The sequence below is a fragment of the Eumetopias jubatus genome, unplaced genomic scaffold, assembly GCF_037043125.1.
Source record: "Eumetopias jubatus isolate StellerSeaLion01/CBP00866 unplaced genomic scaffold, mEumJub1_p1.0 scaffold_7, whole genome shotgun sequence".
In the NCBI taxonomy this organism is placed as follows: Eukaryota; Metazoa; Chordata; class Mammalia; order Carnivora; family Otariidae; genus Eumetopias; species Eumetopias jubatus.
Genome location: NW_028274813.1, coordinates 44038571 through 44064055, shown reverse-complemented (window position 1 = coordinate 44064055; position 25485 = coordinate 44038571). Strand labels below are relative to the sequence as shown.

The 25485-nt window shown below is 41.8% G+C and overlaps 2 protein-coding genes across 4 annotated transcripts in view; one reads left to right on the top strand and one right to left on the bottom strand.

Moving 5' to 3' along the window:
• The first annotated feature begins 3178 nt into the window (after positions 1-3178).
• LGALS3 (galectin 3) lies at positions 3179-20298 on the top strand. The gene is made up of 6 exons (XM_028110183.2): positions 3179-3270; positions 9702-9723; positions 11654-12109; positions 14219-14307; positions 17099-17264; positions 19999-20298. Exons 2-6 carry the CDS (start codon positions 9706-9708, stop codon positions 20152-20154), a joined length of 885 nt encoding a protein of 294 aa, XP_027965984.1. The 5' UTR covers positions 3179-3270; positions 9702-9705; the 3' UTR covers positions 20155-20298.
• A 3080-nt stretch (positions 20299-23378) lies between these two features.
• DLGAP5 (DLG associated protein 5) overlaps positions 23379-25485 on the bottom strand; it is a 38568-nt gene continuing 36461 nt past the window's right edge. The window contains exon 19 of one of the 3 annotated variants that reach the window (XM_028099407.1): positions 23379-23800. In XM_028099407.1, the coding sequence (XP_027955208.1) occupies positions 23660-23800 (141 nt within the window). In that variant the 3' untranslated portion in view covers positions 23379-23659. The remainder of the gene's footprint in view (positions 23801-25485) is intronic. The other 2 variants (XM_028099480.1, XM_028099625.2) reach the window with 2 other exon arrangements.

Here is a 25485-nt window from a genome sequence, read left to right as displayed (position 1 = left end):
GGTATGGAAGCAGCCCAAGTGTCCGTTGATTGATGAATGGATAAAGAAGATGTGGTATATATACACACAGTGGAATATTATTCAGCCATAAAAAAGCATGAAATCTTGCCATTTCCAATGACATAGATGGTGCTAGACAGTATAATGCCAAGTGATATAAGTCAGTCAAATACCATATGACAAAGGCCACATGAATTCCACTCATACATGGAATTTAAGAAACAAAACAGATGAGCAAAGGGAAAAAAAAGAGACAAACCAAGAAACACACTCAACTACAGAGAACAAACTGATGGTTACCGGAGAGGAGGCTGGTGGGGGAAAGGGTGAAATAAAGGGTGGGGATTAAGGAGTGCTCTTGTCATGATGAGCATTGGGTGATTAAAAAAAAAACTTGGAAAAAAATATAAATAAATAAATAAATAAAATGGGTGTACATATATGGGGGATTGCCCATATATGAGCATATATGTACTAAGCACAGTACAAGGCACATAAGTGCTCAAAGAATATTAGCTCTTATTATTCCTAACATTATTTTTTTGATATACATATGTATTATGATATGATTACCATAGTAAAATTAGTAACACATTCATCACCTCACACATTACCATTTTTTGTGTGTGGTGAGAACATTTAAGACTGCTCTTTCAGCTGGGACGCCTGGGTGGCTCAGTCGGTTAAGCGGCTGCCTTCGGCCTGGGTCATGATCCCAGGGTCCTGGGATTGAGTCCCACATTGGGCTCCTTGCTCAGCAGGGAGCCTGCTTCTCCCTCTCTCTCCCTCTGCTTGTACTCTGTCAAATAAATAAAATCTTTAAAAAAAAAAAGACTACTCTTTCAGCAACTGTCAAATATATGATATAGTATTGTTAATAATAGTAATCATACTGTACATTGGGTTCCCAGAACTTACTCATCTTACAACTGAAAGTTTTTGCCCTTTGACCATCTCCCTATTTTCTCTCATATCTGCAGGCCCTGGCAACCATCATTCTACTCTGTTTTATGAGCTCTTTTAGATTCTATATTGTATTTGTCTTTCTCTGCTTGACTTATTTCACTAAGCATAATACCCTGAAAGTACATCCATGTTGTTGCAAATGGCAGGAGTTCCTTCTTTCTCACAGCTTGGATATTCCTGTGTGTGTGTGTGTGTGTGAGAGAGAGAGAGAGAGAGAGAGACATTTTTTAATCCATTCATCCTTCAACAGACTTAGGTTGTTTCCATATTTTGGTTATTGTGAACAATGCTACAATAAACATGGTGATGCAGATATCTCAAGATAGTGGTTTCATTTCCTTTGGATATACACCAAGAAGTAGGATTGCTAAGTCATATGGTAGTTCTATTTTTAATTTCTTGAGGAACCTTCATGTTTTCCGTAATGGCTGTACCAGTTTACATTCCCACCAACAGTACACAAAGGGTTCCCTTGTTCACATCCTTGCCAATACTTATTTCTTGTCTTTTTGATGATAGGCATTTTAACAGGTGTGAAGTAGTATCTTATTGTGGTTTGGATTTGCATTTCCCTGATGATTAGTGATGTTGAATGCCTTTTTATGTACCTGTTGGTCATATGTCTTCTTTGGGAAAATGTCTATTCAGGTCCTTTGCCCATTCTTTAAATAGGATTATTTGGGTTTTTTTGTTTTGTTTTGTTTTGTTGCTATTGAGTTCTATGAGTTCCTTATATATTTTGGAGATTAATCGCTTATCAAAACCATAGTTCTCAAGTTTCTCCCATTTTGTAAGTTGTTTTTTCATTTGTTTATTACTTCTTTTGCTATGCAGCTTTTTAGCTGATGTAGTCTCACTTGTTTATTTTTGCCTTTGTTGCTTCTACTTTGGAGTCATAACTGAAAAATCATTGCCGAGACCAATGTCAAGGAGCTTTCCTCCTGTTTTCTTCTAGGAGTTTTATGTTTTGGGGTCTTACAATTAAGCCTTTAATCCATTGCAAGTTAATTTTTGTGAGTGGATATCTGAACTTAAAAAAATCCACCTTGGACGTCCCTAACCATTTCACTCAGTTATTACACAGCGAAATTATACTAAATAAATACCTTCTCTCTTGCAAGAATCACTATTTGTGTGTGTGTGTGTGTGTTTTTAAGACTTTATTTTAATTTATTTGACAGAGAGAGAAAGAGAGAGCACAAGCAGGGGGAGGGGCAGGCAGAAGGAGAGGGAGAAGCAGGCTCCCCGCTGAGCAAGGAGTCCGATGTGGGGCTTGATCCCAGGACCCTGAGATCATGACCTGAGCTGAAGGCAGCCCCGTAAGCGACTGAGCCACCCAGGCGCCCCAAGAATTACTATCTGTTATAAGAACCTTTTTTAGAGTGGTAGCTTTATCCTATTCATGTCTTTACCTAAGCCACTTTTGTGTTTAACTGTTCCCTCCTTCATCCGGACTCTCCCCAACCTTTGAGAAAACAACAGGCTTTCTAGGAAGGGATTCATTATTTCGTTCATTCATTCATGAAACAAACCTCTTCTGAGAAACTACACACCAAAGGCTAGGTAAGATGCTGAGGATGCAGTGAGGAGCAAACAAACAAAAACAATTTTGGGCTCTCAGTGTGAGGTGGGTCCCCACATCGCAGTTCAGAAAGGGAATGAATGCAAGGTCAAGAACATGGGGACATCTATCTCACCCAGCACCTCAGAAAACTTGACAGGGCCCTCCCAGTGACACAAGTCACTGCGCACTTCTTGGGAAGGCTCTGATATTGAGAGAGGATTTAGGTAAAATGTAGAAAGGACGAGAGCGTCTGCAATTCAGGCAGAAAATAAGCAAACTCGGTTAAAACAAGCAAACAAGCAAAACTCTTCAACGCAGCACACTCTGAAAGCTTCGCAGACTCTCCCCATCCTGGTCTGAGTCACCAGGTGAATCTGGAGAGAGGGCGGTGAACGTGGCCCCACTCCAGGTCTCGGGTGGCCGCGGGACACCAACTGGAGGCTGCGGGGCTGGTGGCCGCCCCGGAGCGTCCCACCGGCCGCTCTCCAGACCCCGAACTTCTGAGCTGCGCCCTGGAACGGCGCTGCAGGGTGTGCGGGGTCGGGGGACGCCGGGCCTGGTCCGCAGGAAGAGGCGAGGCGAGGCGAGGCCGGGCCAGGCGGGGGTGGAGGCCAGCCACGCCTCGGCAGAGGCGGGCCGGGCCGAGCCTATTTGAGGCGTTGAGCCACCGCCCGGTCAGGGCTCGCACCACCTCAGCAGAAGCCGCGCGGGTAGCAAGCGAGCTAGCGCCGAGGCGTCGGGTGAGTGGCGGGGGCGCGCGGACGCGGGACGCGGAGGGAGCCCGCCGGCGGCGCCCGGGCGGGGGCTGGGGGCTGGGGGCTTGACGGCCGGCGGGCGGGCACGGAGAGGCGGGGGGTCGCGTGAGGACCTGGGGGCACCGGGGCACTCGAGGCCTTGACCCCTCGAGAGAGCGCAGTCTGAGGCTCTGGGAAAGTTAGAGGCGCTTTACAAAGACTCACGCATTGATCCTGGGGCGGGCGGTGAGGGGCGCGGGGCACCCTCCGCGGCGACTGGCAGCCTCGGCCACGGCGTCCCGCCCGCGAGCGGGGGGTGGGGGGGGGCGCGTTTAGCAACCCCAGCGGCCCGCCCCAGTGTGGGATTAGGAAGCGGGTCCTCCTCCTTCCCGGACTCCGGAGGCGGCCCCTGCGCCCCTTGACTGGGCTGCGCGGCTGCTGGATCTGACTGTGGGGCGCGCACGAGCCCTTCTACCAGGCCGGGCCGCGGTAGGGGCTGCCGCCGCTCTCTGGGTGCTGATCCCACAGAAAGTAGTGATGCCCCAGGGCCTGAGTGGGCATGCGTCTGGCTTGGCGAACAGTGCACATCCAAACTTTTGCAAATCAGTGACTCATCCCTGCCCAGATTGGCTAATTTGGGCATTATCCCAGATCTGTGCTGAGGACGTGTAGGGTGTGGCAGAATGTTGGTCCAAAAAGCGGGGGACAGCTTTTAAAACAGGTTTGAAGATGTATTCTGAATTATCAGGTGCCGAAATAAAAACACTATAATGTAGGGCGCCTGGGTGGCTCAGATGGTTAAGCGTCTGCCTTCGGCTCAGGTCATGATCCCAGAGTTCTGGGATCGAGTTCCGCATCAGGCTTCCTGCTCCTTGGGAGCCTGCTTCTCCCTCTGCCTCTCTGTCTCTCATGAATAAATAAATAATAAATAAATAATAAATAAATAAATAAATAATAAGATTAAAAAAAAACAAACAAACACTATAATGTATCCACTCTGAGGAATAGGAGCTGAGCGCCAGAGAGTCAGAGACACATACGGTGAGGTTGTGACTTCGGCTTCAGGCCCACCCCTTCAAGTTAGTGATTCCTATTCCATATACTGTGGAAGCTGTGTAAAGTGGCTCCTGGGAGTTGGATTGCTGGACAGTGAAGACGGCTGAACCGCAGTGACCCAGTCTGTTTCTGGGATTCTGGGAAAGGAATGGAAGACAGTTCATCTGTGATCTTTGGGAGATGGGAACTGCTTCCTAATTTCATAACGTTTGGGGGTTACACTCAGAATCAGCACCTACTCCATGTTCTGGGGAAAAGTTTGATGATGGTCTTTGAATGTTTTGAGCTTCAAAGTGCTAGAAGGTTACTCACCAGGTTACTGAAGTAGCAGAGGAGGGGGAACACTGCCTGATAGATTGACCCCCAAAGCTAGTTTTTTGCAGGGGTCCTTAAACAATGATGTTTCCCTGTGCTACAAGTGTACATCAGTGCTTTACTATAAAGACTTCACTTATTGCTAGTGAGGTCAAAGGCCAATGTTGGTCTCACCGATAGTTTAGGTACCTACTTGCCTAGAACCTCATCAGCCAGTCTCAACATCTGAACCGCAGAGACTTGCATTCATATATTATAACTTGAGCATCACATGTTGACCTTAAATACAGTTGGCTTGTGAGATTATTGTATCTGAGACTCATGGTTAACTGATCTAAAACATAGCCTCCCTTTCCTGTGATGGCTTGGAAAACAGGCTCCTGCTGAGGACAGCTGGGTTAACATTTGGTGTCTAGTGCCTGAACTGGTCCTTCTGATTTAATTCTATGTGGTAAGCCTGCCAGAACAGTGCTTGCTGTAAACTTCCAGTGTGCTGCTGACTAAGTATCATGTGTTTGCTCTTGGTTCAGCTTTTCCATAGGGGGAAAACAGTCGGTAACTGAGAGGCACAAAGTAACTTTACCTTCCTTGATGCTGAGGAACTATGATAAGAAGGAAATCCTAGTGAAGGACCAGTTCCTTTATTCCAACTCAGCATCACCGAATTTGGCTTTGCAAAGTAGGCTTGTTTCAGCAAGGGTGGGAAGTTCTTTGCTGAGGAGTGTGGGCCGTGCCTTAGGGTTCTGAGGAAATGCATTCATGATCTACTTCTCTTTCTGCTTGTGTAAAGGTCAGGGCCCTTTGTGAGCAGAAATTTCAGAAGTGCTCCCAGGAACCCCAGCTACTGGACTAATTGCTAGGTGGACCTAGAATAGCATAGTACAGTAGATAGCCACTCTTTATTAGAGGGGAAAAAGCTATAATTAACGGCCAATTAAAAGGGTCTACATTCTGACTCATGTTTAAATTCTTTATTCCAAAGCAACACTGAACTACTTCCTGTAGGTTTTTCCAAATGTGAAGACTCAGGTAGTGTTTCCTCAATTTTTTGTTTTGCTTTAATGTAGTATTTCTTTTCTGGTGCTTCTAAATTCTCTGATTCTGGGAATGGCAGGATGGGGTTCACATATCTGTAGTATCTGTAGTGTGAGAAGATTTTTTTACATTTTATTGTGTCTCTATATAAACTGTTCATCTAAAAGGAAGGAAGGAAAGAAAAAGAAAGAAAAGAAAGAAGGAAGGAAGAAAGAGAGAGAAAGAAAGAAAGATAGAAAGAAAGAAAGAGGGAGGGAGGGAGGGAGGGAGGGAGGGAAATTTTCCAGGCAAGTAAGAAAGATATTTATCCAAATAGATTTTTTTTAAAGTTCTAAGGTTGCTAACCTTGATTTCAAAAATGTATCGGTTATAATCTTTTTTTTTCCGTAAAAACTAACGGTTGAGAATGAACATATCAAAACAGTGCATACCTAATTTTTTGGAGAAGTACACTTTATTGGTTTAAATGTGGTTATAATTAGCAAAGTGACTGTGCAAAATGGCATCGTTGTATTCAATATTGTGTGTATTGAAGCTTACTGAATGAGTCACCCAGCTAGTTTTCTGACAAAAACATGATCTCTTTTTTTTTTTTACAATTTCAACATGTTATATAGTTCTGAATGAGTAAGTCAGAGAATTAATTTCTAAGTGAAGTAATTAACACTTTTAAAGGACTATACTTTAAAATTTCAAAGGTTTTACATACAGTGTAAAATGAACCTGCATTAAGAGTGAGGATGCTTGGACCCTGGTTGTTGACCTGCCAAGAACAGAATGACTTTGGGCCACCATATTAGCTCTCTGAGTCTCAGTGTCCTTACCTCTAGAATGGGAATATTAACTTTCCCCTGAAAATCTTATAAGATCATTATCAGAATGAGAATAGGAAAAGTATGGGAAAGTGCTTCATAAACTGAAAAGCACCACATTAATGCAGGGTGTCATTATTCTAATGGGCTTGTCTAGTGTGTCACAACATGATGCAAACTGTCACCCAAGGCTTTATGTGAAACACAGTAGAAAGAAAGTGAAATCTGCTTTGTTTCTCAAATTGTTTTGGTTGGAGCTGAAAATAAGCTGAATATGCTTGAGCAGACTTTAAGAAGAAATGTTACATTTTGGAAATGCTGTTTTTGGTTTCTAGTTGTAATCAGCCTTTAAACACATGTTAGCTTGATTGGAGTTATGTTAATATGACACCTTATTAGGCCCATGGTACAGATTTAGCTAGTTTTAACTATTGAAACTAACTTTTTGGTTTTTATTGACCTGTGTATCTACACTTCTGGAGGGATACACATGCCGATCAGCCTAGACAAGTGTTTCTCAACCAGGCACAATTTTGCCCTCTCCCCGCCCCCCCAACCCCGGAGTCCAAGATATGTGGCAACATCTGAAGACATTTTTGGTTGTGACAATCGGGAGGTGGGGTATTATGCTGCTGGCATCTTGTGCATTGAAGCCATGGATGCTCTCCATCCTGTAATGCACAAGACATCTCCAGTGGTTGGGGAAAGTCGTTACAGAATAGGAATATTTAAGACAAGTCAAAACACTTATAAAGTTGTAAGTCTGGGTCTTTGGTATGTTGTGCAGGAATGGAATAAGTTTGTGTAATCAAAGGAACTAAACTTTCTGCCCACCATGAAGTTCAAGATTGTTTCCTACTGGCCTCCAAAATGTTTTCTTAAGAAATGCCCTTTCTAGGGGTACCTGGGTGGCTCAGTCGGTTGAGTGTTTGCCTTCAGCTCAGGTCATGATCCCGGGGTCCTGGGATCAAGTCCCACGTTGGGCTCCCTGCTCCCCAGGGAGTCTGCTTCTCCCTCTGCCTGTGCCCTTCTCCCCCCCCCCCCCCCGCCCACTCTCGGGCACGCTTGCTCTCTCAAATAAATAAATAAAAATCTAAAAAATGAAAATGTCCTTTCTAGGGCACCTGGCTGGCTCAGTTGGTAGAGCAGGCAACTCTCAATCTTGGGGTTGTGAGTTTGAACCCCACATGAGGGTGTAGAAATTACTTAAACATAAAACCTTAAAAAAAGAGAAAGAAACATCCTTTCTTTTCCTTTTCTGTAACAATGCTTCTCTCTCAAGTTCCTCCTGCGGTGGCAGCACACTTTTCTAAGCAGCGGAAGCCTTTTGGGGAAGGAAGCACAAGCAGAGGAACACCTGACTTCTGCTTTGAAAGATCAAATGCTAGGGCGCCTGGGTGGCTCAGATGGTTAAACGTCTGCTTTCGGCTCAGGTCATGATCCCAGGGTCCTGGGATTGAGTCCCGCATCAGGCTCCCTGCTCCTTGGGAGCCTGCTTCTCCCTCTGCCTCTCTCTCTCTCTCTCTCTGTCTCTCATGAATAAATAAATAAAATCTTTAAAAAAAAAAAAAGATCAAATGCTATAGGAAATCCAGGAATGGAAGCCCTGGGAGAGTCACTGTGACTTCCCAGTCAAGTTGCCAGCAGTTTCCCATGTTAGAAGAAGGATACGGTGATACCTAAACTGCTTCCAAATATGTTTAAGAATGCCCAGATTTAAAAAAGAGATGTGCAAAAAAAAAAAAAAAAAAAAACCTTAATAGAAGGTAATATTTAACTGTGGTATAAATAACAGCAGAGTATGATAAAATATCTGATGTGTATAAATGGAGGACATTAAGTCCTAAGAGGAGTTCTGCCTATTTTTTTTAACCAAAAAGTCTAATATTTTAGATTTTTAGGACCTATTATAGGATCCCTTGGGGGGTAATGTCATTTCTTAAATAATTTAGTAAATATCACAAGTGGGCAACTCAAGGGAAAAGAGATTCTGATTGTTTAAGATCCAAGTCACTTTGGCTATAGGACTGGTGATCCTGACCCAAGAAAACTCACTCAGGCCTCGTGAGTCCAAAGCTGCCCTCTTCCCCTCACTGCCAGAGCACCTGCAAGTGGGAGCAGGTGTAAAACATCTGAAATGGTTAGAGACTTGACATAGGGAGAGGAGCAGGAGAAAGAAGGAATGATGTGTCAAGGCCACCCCTGGAATCAGTTTTGGGCAAAGCCAACTCTCTTTGGTAGCATCCTACCCAAAAATATTTTCCTCCACATTGCCTGACTTCTTTTCTTTTCTGTTTTCTTTTTTCTTTTCTTTTCCTTAAACCCTAGTTTGTTATACTGCCAGAGTTTCGTTTGGAGTAGCAAACATCTTTAAAAAAAGGAAAAAAAAAGCATCGTATACCTGTCTTTCATCATTATTGCTCCACATCTGGATCTCTCCTCTCCTTTAAGGCTTAGCTCAAACACCACAACCTCGTCCCCTCTTAGAAGTAATAGTTCTAGCTGTGACTCCCCATCACTCAGTCTGGCTCACAGTGTCGATCCCTTGTGATCCCTGCTGGCCTGTGAGCCCTTTGACCATACAGATCTTGGCCTATCCATCTTCCAACCCAGGCAAGAGCCCACACAGTGCCTGGCCCAGAGCAGGCATAAATATGTGCAAATGAGGGAATAAATAACTGGCAGCAACTGCACCTAGGGGCATTGGTTTCAAATCTCAGTAGGAATCAGTCAACTCTGCTTTCCTGCTAAAACCCAGAAGAGGGCATGGGGCTTGATCTGAGGAACGGGAGGGGGGGTTGGTGATAAGAGGTGGGGGAAGCAGCGCCCAGGAAGGAAGGTGAGGAGGACCACAGATGAACTGGGACTGTTTGTGTCTTTACCAAGGAAAGGGGCAGAACATTATCTTCCTTGGTCTTCTCTCTCCTGTGTTGTTTGGCCTGTTACTCCCAGGATTCAGAACACAGGCTAGTATGATTAGAGTTTAAAGTTATGAGTTAAATAGGGCTTGGTGATGTAGCTGGAGTGCATCCCTGCTAGAGCTGGTTTTGTGGTTTCACACTATTGATTTAGGTGTATTTGGAGAATAAACTGGCTTGGTTAGAAGAATGCCTGTAGATCATCTAGAACTGCCCAATGAACTATTTGTGATGTTATGTTAATATGGAAACGTGAAATCTAGGATCAAATGATAACCTATCTTTTTTTTTCCCCTTTCAGGAAAATGGCAGACAGTTTTTCAGTAAGTATTTTATGTCTATTTTTTTTTTTTTACCATAATACACATTCCATGTAGGTTGGGGCTTTCTTCTCTACCACCAAACATCCCCTTCTAATTCTATCACCCTGCAGCTTCCTCTGGCCTTAACTGACCAATGAGACCTTGTGAGCTGAGTCTTGTTTTTCCAGCCGTAGGTTCAGGAAGAAAGCCAGGCAGATAGAGGCCTGGGACTCACTAACAGTAACTCCCCTACTGAAAAGGCTGGGACAGAAACAGGTGGATTCCATGGGCAGGAGCTGAGAAATAATATGAGCAAAGGGAAGTGTGGTGCAGTCTGAGCATCCTGATTTCTGTGATTGTTCTTCTCCTGTCAGTTAGAGAGGATGTGCTTTTACATAGAGGAAGGCTAGCTCCCGACTTTGGCAAATTATAAAAGGCAACCCTCCATGATCTCAGATGATGGGAAGCAAGAATAAAGGGAGGCAGGAGATGCAGCAGCTGCCCAGACACCCCGTGAGGCAGAAAGGAGCAGGGAACTACCCCGGCTTCTCCCTTCTCCCCATTCTTTAATCTCCTGCCAATGCTGCCCCTTAGCCAGACTCATCTGGAAGCCTGGAAACCACCATCTGCAGGGGTTAGATCCCCTGTGATCAGCACAAGGCAAAGAGAAGGATGGATTTGACCAGTACATTGCCACATTGGGAATATGGCAGGACTGACTCTTTGCTGTCAAACATGGAACTCATTGAACTGTGGGAACTCAGGCCCATCACCCTGACCACCTACTGTAGGGCATCTTTTCATATGAACCATGCAGTTGCTTGACTGTGATAAGCCATGATCAAAAAAAACCCCCCAAAACAAAAAAACCTGTGTTTTTTTCGCCTATATCAGATACCACTGTGTGTGGCCATGTACCTGTTGTGGCTGCCAGGGACAGGCTTGTGGTTCTGCTAGAGGTTAGAAATGGGACTGGAAGCCCTTTGAAAGCCACTAAGAAGGGGACCACACCTTCCAGAAATCCTCCTCTGGAATGGTCTTGTGAAACCGGGATGGGGACTCTTATTAAGCCATCCTTGTTCTTTGCAAGGAAAATTCTATGCCATTTGATAGTTGTATTAACTTTACCATGTAGTTAATAAATTGACCCTATATGGCCAAGAAAATATAACAATCATTATTAGAATTATAATCCATCAATAAAATGCACTCTTTCTGGTAAGACAATTCATGTTGAGAACCGTAAATTGCTTTGCTTATCATTTTCTATATGGCTCTCCTCCTCCCCATACAGACAGTAATCAATCTGGAATCCCACTTACTTAATGGCATGATCTGGCCTTTTAAGAAAAATAAACTTTGAAATTTTACAATAGTTTTAGATTTACAAAAAATTGCAAAGATAGTACCAAGAGTTCCCGTATACCCTACACCTACTTTCCTCTATTATTAACGTCTTACATTAGTATGGTACATTTGTTACCATTAATAAGCCAGTACTGATACATTGCTTCCTAAAAAAAAAAGAATAAAGTGATGAAGCATATATAATCCCAAAGCCTAATTTTAGTCTTAGGAACTGCAAACTATTTAATAGGTGGAAAATTTTTTATTGATTTGAATTTCTTTTTTTTTTTTAGATTTTATTTATTTATTTATTTATCAGAGAGAGAGAGAGAGAGAGAGCACAGCAAGGGGAGGGGGCAGAGGGAGAAGCAGGCTCCCTGCTGAGTAAGGAACCTGATGCAGGACTTGATCCCAGGAACCTGGGATCACGACCTGAGCCAGAGGCAGACGCTTAACGACTGAGCCACCCAGGCATCCCTATTGATTTGAATTTCATACCCTTACCATATCCTTCTACTTCTTAGATCACATATTCCTGTTTTCCTGAAAATTCTGTTTTTGTGAATGTTTTTCATCCTGTAATTGTTGATGTCTTTCTTTCCAGCTTAATGATGCTTTATCTGGGTCTGGAAACCCAAACCCTCAAGGATGGCCTGGTCCATGGGGAAACCAGCCTGCTGGAGGCTACCCAGGGGCCTCCTATCCTGGTGCCTACCCTGGACAGGCCCCTCCTGGTAGCTACCCTGGACAGGCCCCTCCTGGTGGCTATCCTGGTCAGGCACCTCCTGGAGCCTACCCTGGACAGGCCCCTCCTGGTGGCTATCCTGGTCAGGCCCCTCCTGGCGGCTATCCTGGTCAGGCACCTCCTGGTGCCTATCCTGGTCAGGCACCTCCAGGAGCCTACCCTGGCCCAACAGCACCTGCTTATCCTGGACCACCTGCACCAGGAGCCCACCCTGGGCAACCGAGTGGGCCTGGGGCCTACCCACCTCCTGGACAGCCAAGTGCTCCTGGAGCCCACCCTGCTGCTGGCCCCTTTGGCATCCCTGCTGGACCACTGGTAAGATGGAACTAGGCATTTCATAGACTTGATTGTGATCAGGGCAAAGCTAATGAAGAACCAACACACTAATTGTCTGGAGCGTTGGTGCCATTACTTGCTGTGCTCTGGCTGGGAGCTGGCTGTGGGCACCAACCTGCAAAGGACTTCAGAGAGACCTGAAGCTTTAAACTCGCTGGCTAGAGCCACTTTTCAAGGACCAGCCATGGTGTATGTCAGCCCAATAGAAAAAAATCATTGTTTGTATTGAGTTTAGTATGGGAACTGTTAGTATAAAGAGAAGTCAGTATATCTTTTGAAGACATCTGTAAAGCAGCTTTAATTTAAATGAAGTTAAGATCATAGTAATGGGGGAACATTTTGGTTACCATTATTAATAAACACTGAGCACATAACATGTGCCAGCAGTGTGCTTCTACATGGATGATTTCATTTAACCCTATATCTGCCCCATAAGCTACTGTTATTGTCCCTACTTTACACACAAGGAAAGGGAACAAGAGAGAGTTATACAGCTTGTCTGGGGTCATAGAAGAAACATGTAGGGAAACCAAGGTAATGTGGTTTTGAAAAACCTTCTAAAGATAATTTTGTGATCTAAGGATTAAATTTTCATTTATATTAAAACCCATTTTAGTAAATGAATTCTAAGTGTAAAACCTAACACTGTGGGGACTCTAGACATGTCTCAGACACAGATCCTTCCCTTCCAGTTGTGTAGTCGGGAGATAATATACAGATGTGGGGAAAGTGTTCAGTAGCCGCGTGGGATCAGACCCTTCCAGTAGCATGTAGATGTTGGCACAGGTAGTGTCTGACCTGCTTTTAGGTCAGCCTAGAGGAGAGTACGGAGAAGGCGCTGGGAGCATGGGCAGCATTGGGCAGGCATCAGTCGACCACAGTTAGTCATTTGTAGACAGGTGGGGGACATGGAGGCTGTGGCAAGGAAGAGGCAGATGTGAGAGAGGTTGCAGAGGAAGAACCCCAGGAACTAGTGGTTAGGTCTTAGTCAGGGATGTTGGGGTTTTCAAGGCTGGACAATGAGAGCACCAGCCACAGGTCAACACAGACCGGGAACTCAGGAAGGAGACCTGGTGGTGGGGGATGGGGAAGAAGAGACAATTCTAGTTCACACCTGTTGGCTTTGAGGCATCTGTAGGAAATTCAGATAGGAGGAGGTTTGGGGCCCAAGAGAAAAGATTTGGGTGGTGGTTGAACCCAGGGGGAAGAAATTAGGAAGGGAAGAGAGAAGAGGCCAAAGGGAGTTTTAGGAATATTTACAGCACCTTGAACCTAGATGGTTAATACATTTTTGTGGAAGAACTAGGGAATGTATTAAATGAAAAGTGTTAATTCCACAAATATTTAGTATCTGCCACATTCAGAGCCTCCTGTTGATGCCATGTAAGTAGAACTTATAAGAACTCATTAAGTCCCCGGATGCAACACAATGCCTGCCCCTAGGGAGCAAAATGACCATGATGAAGTATGTTATGTGACCAGGTTCTTAAAAGTGGCACACAGTTGTACAGCTAAAACCAATACAATTATATCTCAATAAAAGTAATTTAAAAAAAAGAAGAGTGGCACAAAAATGTTAATGTTGACTGCAAGGTCTAGCCTAAGCCTTTCCGAAAAATAGTCCAAGTAAATGAATTATAGATTGGGATGACCTTAGTAACAAAAGATACAGTGGTCCAAAAGGGAATATGTTCTGTCTTTGGCACCAATTAACTGATGGCTTTCTTCTTCTCTTTTTTTAAAGATTTATTTATTGGAGAGAGAAAGTGAGTGAGAGAGAGAGAGAGAGCACAAGAAGGGGGTGGGGCAGAGACAGAGGGAGAAGCAGACTTCTTGCTGAGCAGGGAGCCCGAGCAGGGAGGTAGATGCTTAACTGAGCCACCAGGCACCCCTTAATGGCTTTATTCTTGATTATTACTTGTGCAGATAGGAAGCCTTATTCCTTCAGGCCCTGGGCAGGGTGACCAGAGAGTCTGGAAAAATGGCTTAAATTAGGGTTATGTGTTAGTCACATTAGCAACATATTTTTCTGTCTTTCCCCAAGAAGACATGACTCTTTATTGATATGTATATGTTTTTTATTCCCAGACCGTGCCTTATGACCTGCCTTTGCCTGGAGGAATCATGCCTCGCATGCTGATAACAATTCTGGGCACAGTAAAGCCCAATGCAAACAGGTAAAGAACAATATTAGCAACTCTAACATATTTGTCAATTGGTTTTTGAGTAAAGGATGATCTATTTCGAATTTTAATAAAATTTTTAAAACTATGCATTTAGAATTCTATACTATAGAATGGAGTTATCCCATAAATCGGTGTGTGTTCCCACCAAGGGGACAAAGTGCCCCTCACTAAATCTTGTTTTTCTCCCAGAACCACAATGAAACAGTTCTACTTTTTTTTTTAAGACTTTATTTATTTGAGAGAGAGAGATCATGAGCATGAGCAGGGGGAGGGGCAGAGGGAGAGGGGGAAGGAGGCTCCCCATTGAGCAGGGAGTCTGATGCAAGGCTCGATCCCAGGACCCTGGCATCATGACCTGAGCTGAAGGCAGATGCTTAACTGACTGAGCCACCCAGGCGCCCTGAAACAGTTCTGCTTTGTGAGGACAGAGAGAAAGAGCAGACAACCCATACAGAAAAACCTAGGTTCTCCCTGGCAGTGAGAACCTTAGAATTTAAGGGAATGACGGCCTTTGTAATGTAATGCTTGGCCATCTCTCCACCTCTGAGCCATATCTTGTCTAAAAAACCAAGCATGCACTTTGTATCTAAATGACCATCAAAAATTAGGGTCAGAAACACAAAGATTGCACTGGACGTCATTTTGAGTTGATCTGAGAGCTTGCACATCATACCACTCTCTCCTCATATTTGGGCAGATCACCCTGCAGTCGTGAAGGTCACAGTGCAGTCTCAGATCTGGTGAGCTTGACCTCAATTTCCGCCTTCCTACTGGGCATATCAGCTGAGTCACAGATTCCCATGGGGTCAGCCAGGTCTACGGATGTTAAGTGGCGGGATGGGGGAACCCCAGTCTTCTGAGTATACAATTTATATAAAGATTTGAAAAGATCCTACAAGTTAAAGACTTCCTCAAAAGAAGTCAACCTTTGCCATTGGAACTGGTTTGATAGAGGTGAGCTAGGATGGAGTGAGACTCTGAGCTAATTTAGGAAAAGCCGTGCTGACTTATGGCAGCCTTGGGATGCCTGGGTCTGTTATCACCACCGGTTATATTTCCATGTAATACAAGCAGGTTAAGGATATCCTGAAGACATCCAGTATGCCTGTCCCTGAGGTTAGTGGGACCATTAAAGCCCCTGCTGCAGCCATAAATTAATCCGTGTTTTGGGGTTTTATAGACAGTGCACAAAAGGTACAAAATCAAGCTATGCACACAGGTTTACAAGAATCCGTAAACAACCTGTGGTCTGTCACTTTGTGCTCCTGGTGGATCAATGGGAACCCCCTTTTCTGTTACCAGGAAATGGACTCAGCCTCTGATATAATCATTTTACATTCAGCAGCCCATTCACGCGTACCTCCACCAGCCTTCTCCAGTTCTGTGTGGTAGCCAGTACCTTAAGCCCCTTCTTTCTACACAGCCTCTACAGCTTCTCTAAACACAGTGCTTACCTGTGCAATAAAGCTTGTCTCACAGCCAATTACAAAATATATATATCCCTGCCCATGTCCTTGTCCATCTTTCCTCCTCCAATTAACATAGAACCCAGCACACCTGAGCCTGGGCACGATTTGTGAGTATCTGCTCTCCTCCCTTAGCCACGGTCATACAGAACCACACTGGTGTGTTTGCCTTATTGAGGGTTTTTGCACTAGAAACTTTAGCTCCAGTAACACTAGAGGTGTAGACAGAGACCGTGGCAGATTAACACTCATTTTGGTGGAAATGGGTAAGATGGTATTAAACTGAAAAAATGGTTGCTTGGTTCTGCAAAATCTATGTGAGGTATTACCTGAAAAAAAAAAAAAGAATGCTTAAAGTGGTAGAGATGGCAAGATCTCCTTTTCACTGTAGAGAAAAATACAGCCATTGGATTTTTTTGGTCAAATACAAATGCTGTTGTCATCTGACTATATTGGTCCTCTCCCTGGGCATTTAATCATTGGAAGATACATTTGTGGTTTTATGTGTCTGTTAATGGGTAAATGAAAATGCCCAAGGAATCATCGTTAATAAGTCTAGGGTGTAGACCTTGCTTTCAAACAAGAGCCCCGGTTGATTCTGATGTTAAGTGTTCCAGGGAGCACACTTTGAGAAGCTGAGAGATAGGGTTAATACTTGAACAGTTCAAGGCCTTGTGTTTGCATTAACATCCAAGGAGAAGGAACAAGGTCAAAAAGTTAAGCCAGCACTACCATTAATTCATATCAGGGAATGTAGCACATTTATCACCATGACGTTACAACTTAGCAACAAGACACTGAACATTATGTTATCTCATTTTTGTTATTTTAGGACTAGGTTTTTGGTTAACTATAAGGAAGCCAGGTATTCGATAGCTTCTATTGATGTGACTGGCTTGCCTTTAATAGGTATTAAAAGTAACTGGCAGGGCAGGAAAGAGCTAAGCATTATTATTTGCCATGTACAGCATAAAGTGCCCTCAAAGTGGACCTAAACTTCTATAAGGTAACCTTGACGAGTTTTCATAGTAGAGGTAGTTAAAGAGGGAATGGAGTGATGTGACCAAAGACAAGGAGACAAAAAAATGGAACACGTACTACCTTGCTTACTTTCAGATACTACAAGAATACATCAGATACTAGGCCTCGTATACTTTCCAGTTTGAAGCCAAACTCTGGTTTGTTTGCTTCTGTTTGAAAATGTTCCTGTATTTTATAAAAAATGATTGGATCTTTAGAAAATTGTATGTTCTTCACTTGATACAAATGTACAGCTTGAATCATTTTACTAACTCTGGTCTTTTGGTTTAAAACAGACTTGCTTTAGATTTCAAGAGAGGGAATGATGTTGCTTTCCACTTTAACCCGCGCTTCAGTGAGGACAACAAGAGAGTCATTGTTTGCAATACAAAGCTGGATAACATCTGGGGAAAGGAAGAAAGACAGGCGACTTTCCCCTTTGAAAGTGGTAAACCATTTAAAGTAAGTTATTGCTACTATTATATATTGATAATGGATATTTCTCATGGGAATCACTCTTACAACCATAAGGCCACTTGAAATGAATTTATCTGCTATCCTGGGTCACCTAACGGGTACATCTGCTCCCCATCCCAGGGCACCAGGCTCAACAGGACTGGCACACTCCCCAGCTCCATTCCCACCCTTCACCATTGTCCCTGTTACCACACCTTTGAGTTTAAGCTTTTCTGGAAATGAGGAAAGTAGCATCTTTAATAAAGAAGGCAGAAAGGGGTGCCTATGTGGCTAAGTGTCTGACTCTTGATTTCTGCTCAGGTCTTGATCTCAGGGTTGTGAGTTCAAGTCCCATGTTGGGCTCCACACTGGGTGTACTTAAAAAAGAAAAAAAAAAAAGGACAGAAGGTCTCAATAGTCCAGTTGGGCTGAGACTTAGTACCTTAATACAACATAGTTGGCATTGCAATCAAAGCTAATTTTTTTAATTCTAAAATTAAGACGTTTTATGAAAAAAATTTTTAAAGTTTCAAGTTAAAAAGACCTCCATCTTTTCCCCTTTCTCCCAACTTCACAGAGGTTGCAACTTGGTTAACATCTTTCCAGTATTTTCTATGACATACAGCACTGTTTATTTTAAAAACTTATTAAGTAAACTCTACCCCTGAACTCATGACCCCAAGATCAAGATCTAGTTATTATCAATTTTTGCAACATTTGCCATCAAGTACATGCTCTACCAACTGTCCCAACACCCTTTTTATTTTTAAGCACTGCTTTAACAAATACTAGGTCCACAGTACTGGGTTAGCTTGACAGTAGAGTGGGCAATACAACAACTAGACTATAAACTTCTCAAGGGCAGGGACTTATAGGGACCATATTCTATATTTGGTGGACATCTTCTCACATTAGAACGTTGTTACTTAATAGTATTTCATTGCTTAGATATGTGCTAATTCTGTGAGTACCCTATGGATGATAATTTGGAGTATGGAAATATTCCAAACAAATAAAACCTGAAAGTTTATTTTACTAAAATACTGTAATAATGGTCCTTATAAATCTTTGCTTCTTAGAACAAGAATTTTATTCCAAGAATGTACATATTTTTTAAAAGATTTTATTTGAGACAGAGAGAGAAAAGCACAAGCAGGGCGTGGCGGGACGGGCAGAGGGAGAGGGGGAAGAAGACTCCCCGCTGAGCAGGGAGCCGGATGCCGAGCTCGATCCCAGGACCCTGAGATCATGACCAGAGCCGAAGGCAGATGCTTAACTGACTGAGCCACCCAGGTGCCCCTCAACAATATACATATTTAAACTTTAGATATTGCCAAAGTGCTGCTTCCAAAATGCTGTAAGGATAAACCTGTTCACTACTAGCTGTTGGAAGAGTGTTTCCCCTACTCTGGCCTAAACTGGTTATTATCAATTTTTGCAACATTTGCCACTCTATAGAGGATTCCTACTTTAGTATTCTATTTTCATTTATTTATTGAAGTACAGTTAACACAGGATGTTGCATTAGTTTCAGGTGTACGACGGAGATCATCATCTCTTTGTTATGCTGTGCTTACATCTGTCACCATACAACACTATTACAGTACCACCGACTATATTCCCTTTGCTGTACCTTTTACCCCATGACTTACATTCCATAACTGGAAGCCTGTACCTCCCATACCCCTTCAACCATTTTGCCCATCCCCGTATCCGCCTCCCCTCTGGCACCATCAGTTTGTATTTATAGGTCTGTTTCTGCTTTTTGTTCATTTATTTCTTCCTTTGATTTTTTTTTTTTGGATTCCACATATAAGTGAAATCATGGAATTTGTCTCATTTCATTTAGCATAATATCCTGTAGGTCTATCCATGTTGTCACAAGTGGCAAAATCTTTTTTTATGGCTGAGAAATATCCCATTGCATGTGTGTGAGTGTGCGTGCGTGTGCGTGGTATATGTATAGATACCACATCTTCTTTATCTAGTCATCTGTGGATCCACACTTGCATTGCTTCCATATCTTGGCTATTATAAATAATGCTGCAGTAAACATAGGGGTGCGTATATCTTGTCAAACTAGTGTTTTCATTCTCTTTGGCTACTTACCCAGTAGTGGAATTACTAGATCATATAGTATTTGTATCTTTAATTTTTTGAGGAGCCTCCATACTGTTTTCCAAAGTGGCTGCACCAATTTACATTCCCACCAACAATGCATGACTGTTCCTTTTTCTCTACGTCTTTGCCAGCACTTGGTGTGTTTATATTTTTACTTTTAGGTGTTAGCCATACAAAAACTTTGTTTTTATGGAGACACATTATTTATCTTTACCTTTATAGCTTCACCTTATCTTTGTCATCTGTTATCTTTTTATTTTATTTTGCTTGAATCTTTGAATAATCTGTGGAGTTTATTTTTGCTGCAAAGTTCCTTTTTTGTTTTTTGTTTTTATTTAAGAGAGAAGAGAGAGAGCACAAGCAGGGGGTAGAAGCAGGCTCCCCACTGAGCAAGGAGCCTGACATGGGACTCGATCCCAGGACCCTGGGATCATGACCTGAGCTGAAGGCAGATGCTTAACAACTAAGCCATGCAGGCGCCCCCAAAGTTCCTTTCTTGAAACTTCAGTCAGTTCCATAGATGATCATAAAGATGAAATGTGCGACATTCTCAGCTCAGGCGAGACTGGTTTTGAAATTAATGAGCATTTCTAACAGTTTTGTGTATGTGCCATTTCAGATACAAGTGCTGGTTGAATCTGACCACTTCAAGGTTGCGGTCAATGATGCTCACTTGTTGCAGTACAATCATCGGATGAAAAATCTCCAGGAAATCAGCAAACTGGGAATTTCTGGTGACATAGATCTCACCAGTGCTTCACATGCTATGATATAATCATAAAGGGGAAGATTAAAAAAAAAAGAAATTGAATATAAACCCTTACACATTGAAACTTCATGTTTCCTGACTGAAAAATTTTACCTTTATTCATCACTGTCCTTCTTGTAAATCATCCATTTAATAAACATTCTAAGAGTTTCCTGTCTTTATATGTCATTGAATTGGGGCAGTTTATTCTTGATAATGCACAGTGGACTCAGTGGAAAAGGAATATGTAGCAATATTAATTCTGCATCAGAGTCTCCCAGAGTTTTCTATACTTATTAAAATATTTTTAAAGAAAATACTATTCTAACCTCTGTCTTTCAGAGTTTCGTAAAAACCAGAAGATGCTACCAGGAAATCATTCTCCCATTTTCTTACTTAAGGAAGTATATATTCAGGAAATGAGAAAAGCACAAAGAAAAAGTGTAGCTGTTGATGACCCACGGGCAGTTACTGTTAGCATTCTGATATATTTCTTTTTGCTCCTTTTAACTATTTTTTCTCTCTAGACTATACTTAGCTGTTTTCAAATCCATATTTGATACCAATATGAGACAATCTTGCTGTAGGTTCTCTTGGTTTTTATGAAATCTCCATATTTCTAGAGGAAAATTAACCTCTTAATTAGATACGTGATCAGCTTGAAAACTTTAATAGTTCCCGTTGCCAACATTCTTAACCACGCCTTTCTGCCCTTCCTCATTACTAGCAGGCCCAAAGATTCATACAATTTCAAAACTAGGATGTAGTCATAGCACTTTACTTTACAAAAGAATCAAAATATTGTTTGGTCTATTTATTGTTTCTATAACACCATCTTCTCAGATACTTTTGTTGTCACAAGTTGGGTTCCCCAGGAAGCAGAGATTAGAACCCAAAAGGTTTAGGGGGGAGAATCTTGAGATCAACAGCTGTTGGGACGAGAAGGCACAGGATCTGGCAGAGGGAGAAGCTGGGTATCGAAGCCTCAGCCCACCCTACAGGCGTTCTGAAGCCGGGATGATCCTTTGGAGCTGTCAAGAGGGGGAAGTCCTTTCTATCTTCACTTCGATCAGTCAATGAATACAAGGCACCTGAGAAACGGTATGACCTCGGGAGAAGCGGCTGTCTTCCCCTGAGGTAGTTCTCACGGAATGGTATCTGAACGCCTTCTAACAGCACTTGTAGCAATTAAAAAGACTTTCAGTCCTAAAGCGGGATGTGAGCAGTTTATTTCAAAAAACTAGGTTACTTCCTTACTCCAACATTCTCATCTTGACTCTTCCACACCTATGATTAAGTGGAAAAACATAAGCTATGATAAAAAGGGGGAACTTGGTTTACACAAAATTATTTAAATCCTGAGCCTTGGTTCCTTTGTCTATAAAATGGTGGTATAATACACCTTTTGTAGGGTCACTGTGATCGTTGAATAAATATTGTTTACAAAGGGGTTGCCATATAGGAGGTCCTCAACAAATGGAAATTTTTTTTTGTTGTTTCATTTTTGGAAAGGCATTTGTTCTGCGAAGCAATTTTCTTTCCTTGTATCTTTAAAGATTTTTCTAAAACCTTGTAATTCCAGAGTCCAAGAGCCTAAGAACACTATCTAGTTGTAGGGTATACTGATGGCTGCTTAGCCATCCATTCTCTGTTTCCTAATAGTCATGGTTTTATTCAACTATAATCCTAGATAAAATAAGGAATCCTGATTAAAGACCATAACAAAATACCCCCACTTCCCTCAAGAAACACTATCATATCTAAAACACACTTTGATGAACACTGAATATTAAAACATTTTATGACAATTTTATAAATTGATTGAATAGAAGTGAACACAAATACATACTCTTCAATTTTCAACACACTAACAATATATATGACCCCAATAGGACCCAGCCACAGAGAAGCCGACAGCAAGGATGACAGAAACTATGAACGTAATGTTGGACCTTGATACCATCATGGAGCTATTGATTGGAAAGTGCTTGGAATCACCCTGGCAACTTGTGAAAATAATAAACTTCCCTGTTATTAAGCCAGTTGGAGTTTACTATCACTAAACAGCCAAAAGTTCTCTGAACAAGTCAACGGTACATCTTATTAAAACCACAAAAAAAATGTCTACTGACATTGTTTTTATTCTCATTTGCTTTATCCTTGAGGGCAAATATTATTTTATTGTTTTGTTGTATATTGCTTTATCTAGATTCTAAGTCTTTGGGTTTCTTTGCACCAACTTCTTCTGCATGCTCATATGCAAGGGCCCTTAGAAAACCCTAACTTTTATGTATGTTTCTTTGTTCTGCATGTCTTGCTTGAATTATTCATTAATGGGCTGTTAAAGCTGCTTTTTATCTTTTGGTAAGATTAGGTATTCTGAGAACATTCTTCTAAGCCAGCACCTCACATAGCCTAACTGCTCATATGGGCTTGATAATAAATACTATCTTTCCCACAAGCCTAACATGCCTTTCTCTGACAGCAAAAGTTGATGTGTCTTCTTTTCTTTTTGAAAACCTCTAATCTTACACATTTATAAAGCTGCTGCTTGTCTGGTGAATGCCTCCAACCCTAACTCATTTAGAGGTAGAAATAACTGGACCCAGGTCTGGTTATAAGCGTTAGCTACTACAGGTCTTCTTGGTGCTCTTATGGCCCTGTCTTCTACAATCCTATAATTAAGAGTTTTATAAAAGAGAAAATATTTCAGGCGCCTGGGTGGCTCAGTTGGTTAAGCGACTGCCTTCGGCTCAGGTCATGATCCTGGAGTCCTGGGATCGAGTCCCACATCGGGCTCCCTGCTCAGCAGGGAGTCTGCTTCTCCCTCTGACCCTCTTCCCTCTCGTGCTCTCTATCTCTCATTCTCTCTCTCTCAAATAAAAAAAATAAAATCTTTAAAAAAAAAGAAAATATTTCAAACACATTAAGTGATTGATACAATGCTTTTCAAGGGAAGAAGGCATTTCCTTCTAAGGCTGTCAGTTTTGTCAAGGGGAAAATGAAAAGAAAAAGGCAAAGATTTAATGGGCCCCTCTAACCGTTTGAAACTGCAGCATGTAAACAACTTCAGATTCCAGAAAGCTCATTTAAAGAAACTCAGTATACTCTGAAAAATGCAATATGCAAAGCTGTTCAACATCAACAAATTTAAGAGTCCAAACTAAGAATAGAGTATAAAAAGATGCAAATATTTCTGTCAAAGTTTAATACTATATTTTGATTAAACTGAAGAATGTTCATAAGCTCTGAGTAAGTACACTTAGCTTTAAGTTTATACATTTTAAACAAGAGAGGCGAGGTAAAGTACACTTTTTATTCTGCAGAGTTAATGTACAAAATATCCCCACTTCCCTCGAGAAACACTATCATATCTAAAACACACTCTGATGAACACTGAATATTAAAACATTTTATGACACTATATAAATTGACTAGAAGTGAACACAAATACATACTCTTCAATTTTCAATATGCTAACAATATATCACATTGATAATATGAAGAAAAATATCTGGATTTATTTTTAAATTCAAAATTCTTCTGGCTGTTCATCATGGAGGGGCCTTAGAGGTGAAAAGGTAATCAAGTTACCACCAAAGGAAATGTGTCTGGCATGATCTTGATGTCTCCTCTCCACCTGAGTGAGTGTATTACTGCAGTTTAGGCCTGGCTAGAGAATAAATTCAGAGAAGTCACTAAATCAAGGGTTTCACCAATTAAGCCTTCAACACTGCAAGTTAACAGTAGGTTAATTAATAACATAAACAATATTTTTATATATAGTAATAAAATTATTAATAGCACAGTGAGTTTGCTAGTTACCAGTGGATCTAATTTCAAATATATACTTTTTTTTCATTGAAAAGGTATATTAGGTACATATGCCTTAAAGGTGACTAGTAATATGTAAATTGACTTCAGCAGTATATGTAGGATGAATAAAATTAAGACCATATCTTAAGCCACTTACACAGATTCCATAAATCCTAATCCATATAACTCACTTAATAGGCTTTTTACTAATGTGATCCTACTAGGATCCTTTTCTTTGTTCCCCCTCAAGCCCTATTTCAGGTTCAAGTGATGCTATAGAAGCAAGTAATAATTTGGTTCTAAAATAGACAGGTGAACCTACAAAAAATACAATTAAAAAGTCTGAGTTCTAATATTATGATAGTGGAAAAGAATTCATAGGGAGTACCAAGACTTGTCAACTAGATAATGTATAAGATAACTGAAACACTTTTAATCATAATATTAGTATAAAACAAAATGTTATGATATATTACATTCCAAATTTATTTGTAATATCCTATATTATCAGAACCAAGCATTCAGAGTTCAGATCTGAGAACAGGATTAAATCAGGTTTATATCAATTGGCCTTATGCTGAAATCCCTGACTCTAAGATCAAGAAAGCAGACTACAGGTCACACTGACACACTTCATTCTGCTCCTGAGACACAGGCAGCCCAGAAGCCTGGACATGAAAAGAAGCCAACATCTACAGAGGTCCTTAAGGAATTAGTGGCTTTGAAAATAATGAAAATAGGGCGCCTGGGTGGCTCAGTTGGTTAAGCGACTGCCTTCGGCTCAGGTCATGATCCTGGAGTCCCGGGATCGAGTCCCACAGCGGGCTCCCTGCTCAGCAGGGAGTCTGCTTCTCCCTCTGACCCTCTTCCCTCTCGTGCTTTCTCTCTCTCATTCTCTCTCTCTCTCAAATAAATCTTTAAAAAAAGAAAAGGAAAATAATGAAAATAATGAAAGCCAACATATACAGAGGTCCTGAGGAATTAGTGGCTTAAGAAAGCCAAGCATTTGCCAGGCTTTATGAGGTTAACAGAAATTATTGCTTTTATCCTACATTTGCCTTAATGAATTTTTTATATTCTGAGATCAAAGATTAGCAAACCAAGGCCATTTCCTGAGCCATTTTAGCAAATGGCTCTGGAAAATTTCAAGGTAAGGCTACAAACCAGGGTTGTTAAGCTGGCTACACATTAGAACCACCAGATAAAGGTCCTACTCCGGATTGCGGAAATAAAAATATCTGGGGGTAGGGCTGAAAAGCACTGCTGTAAACAGTAGGCAAGAGAGCACTATTTCATTCATGCCACAGGGCCCCCAATCACCAATATGCATCGGACAGCTCTGCCTAGAGAGGAATTTACAGACAATAAGGGAAAGAGATTCCTAAAATTATAATATGTTTTAGGAATATAACATATTCATATTATATTCCTAATAAGAGATTAAGTGTGTGCATTGTGCATCTATGTCTATATATAAATTAATATGGGAGAGATGAGAGCTTCTCCAGGAAGGCCTCACAGAAGGGCTAAGGTTTGAACTAG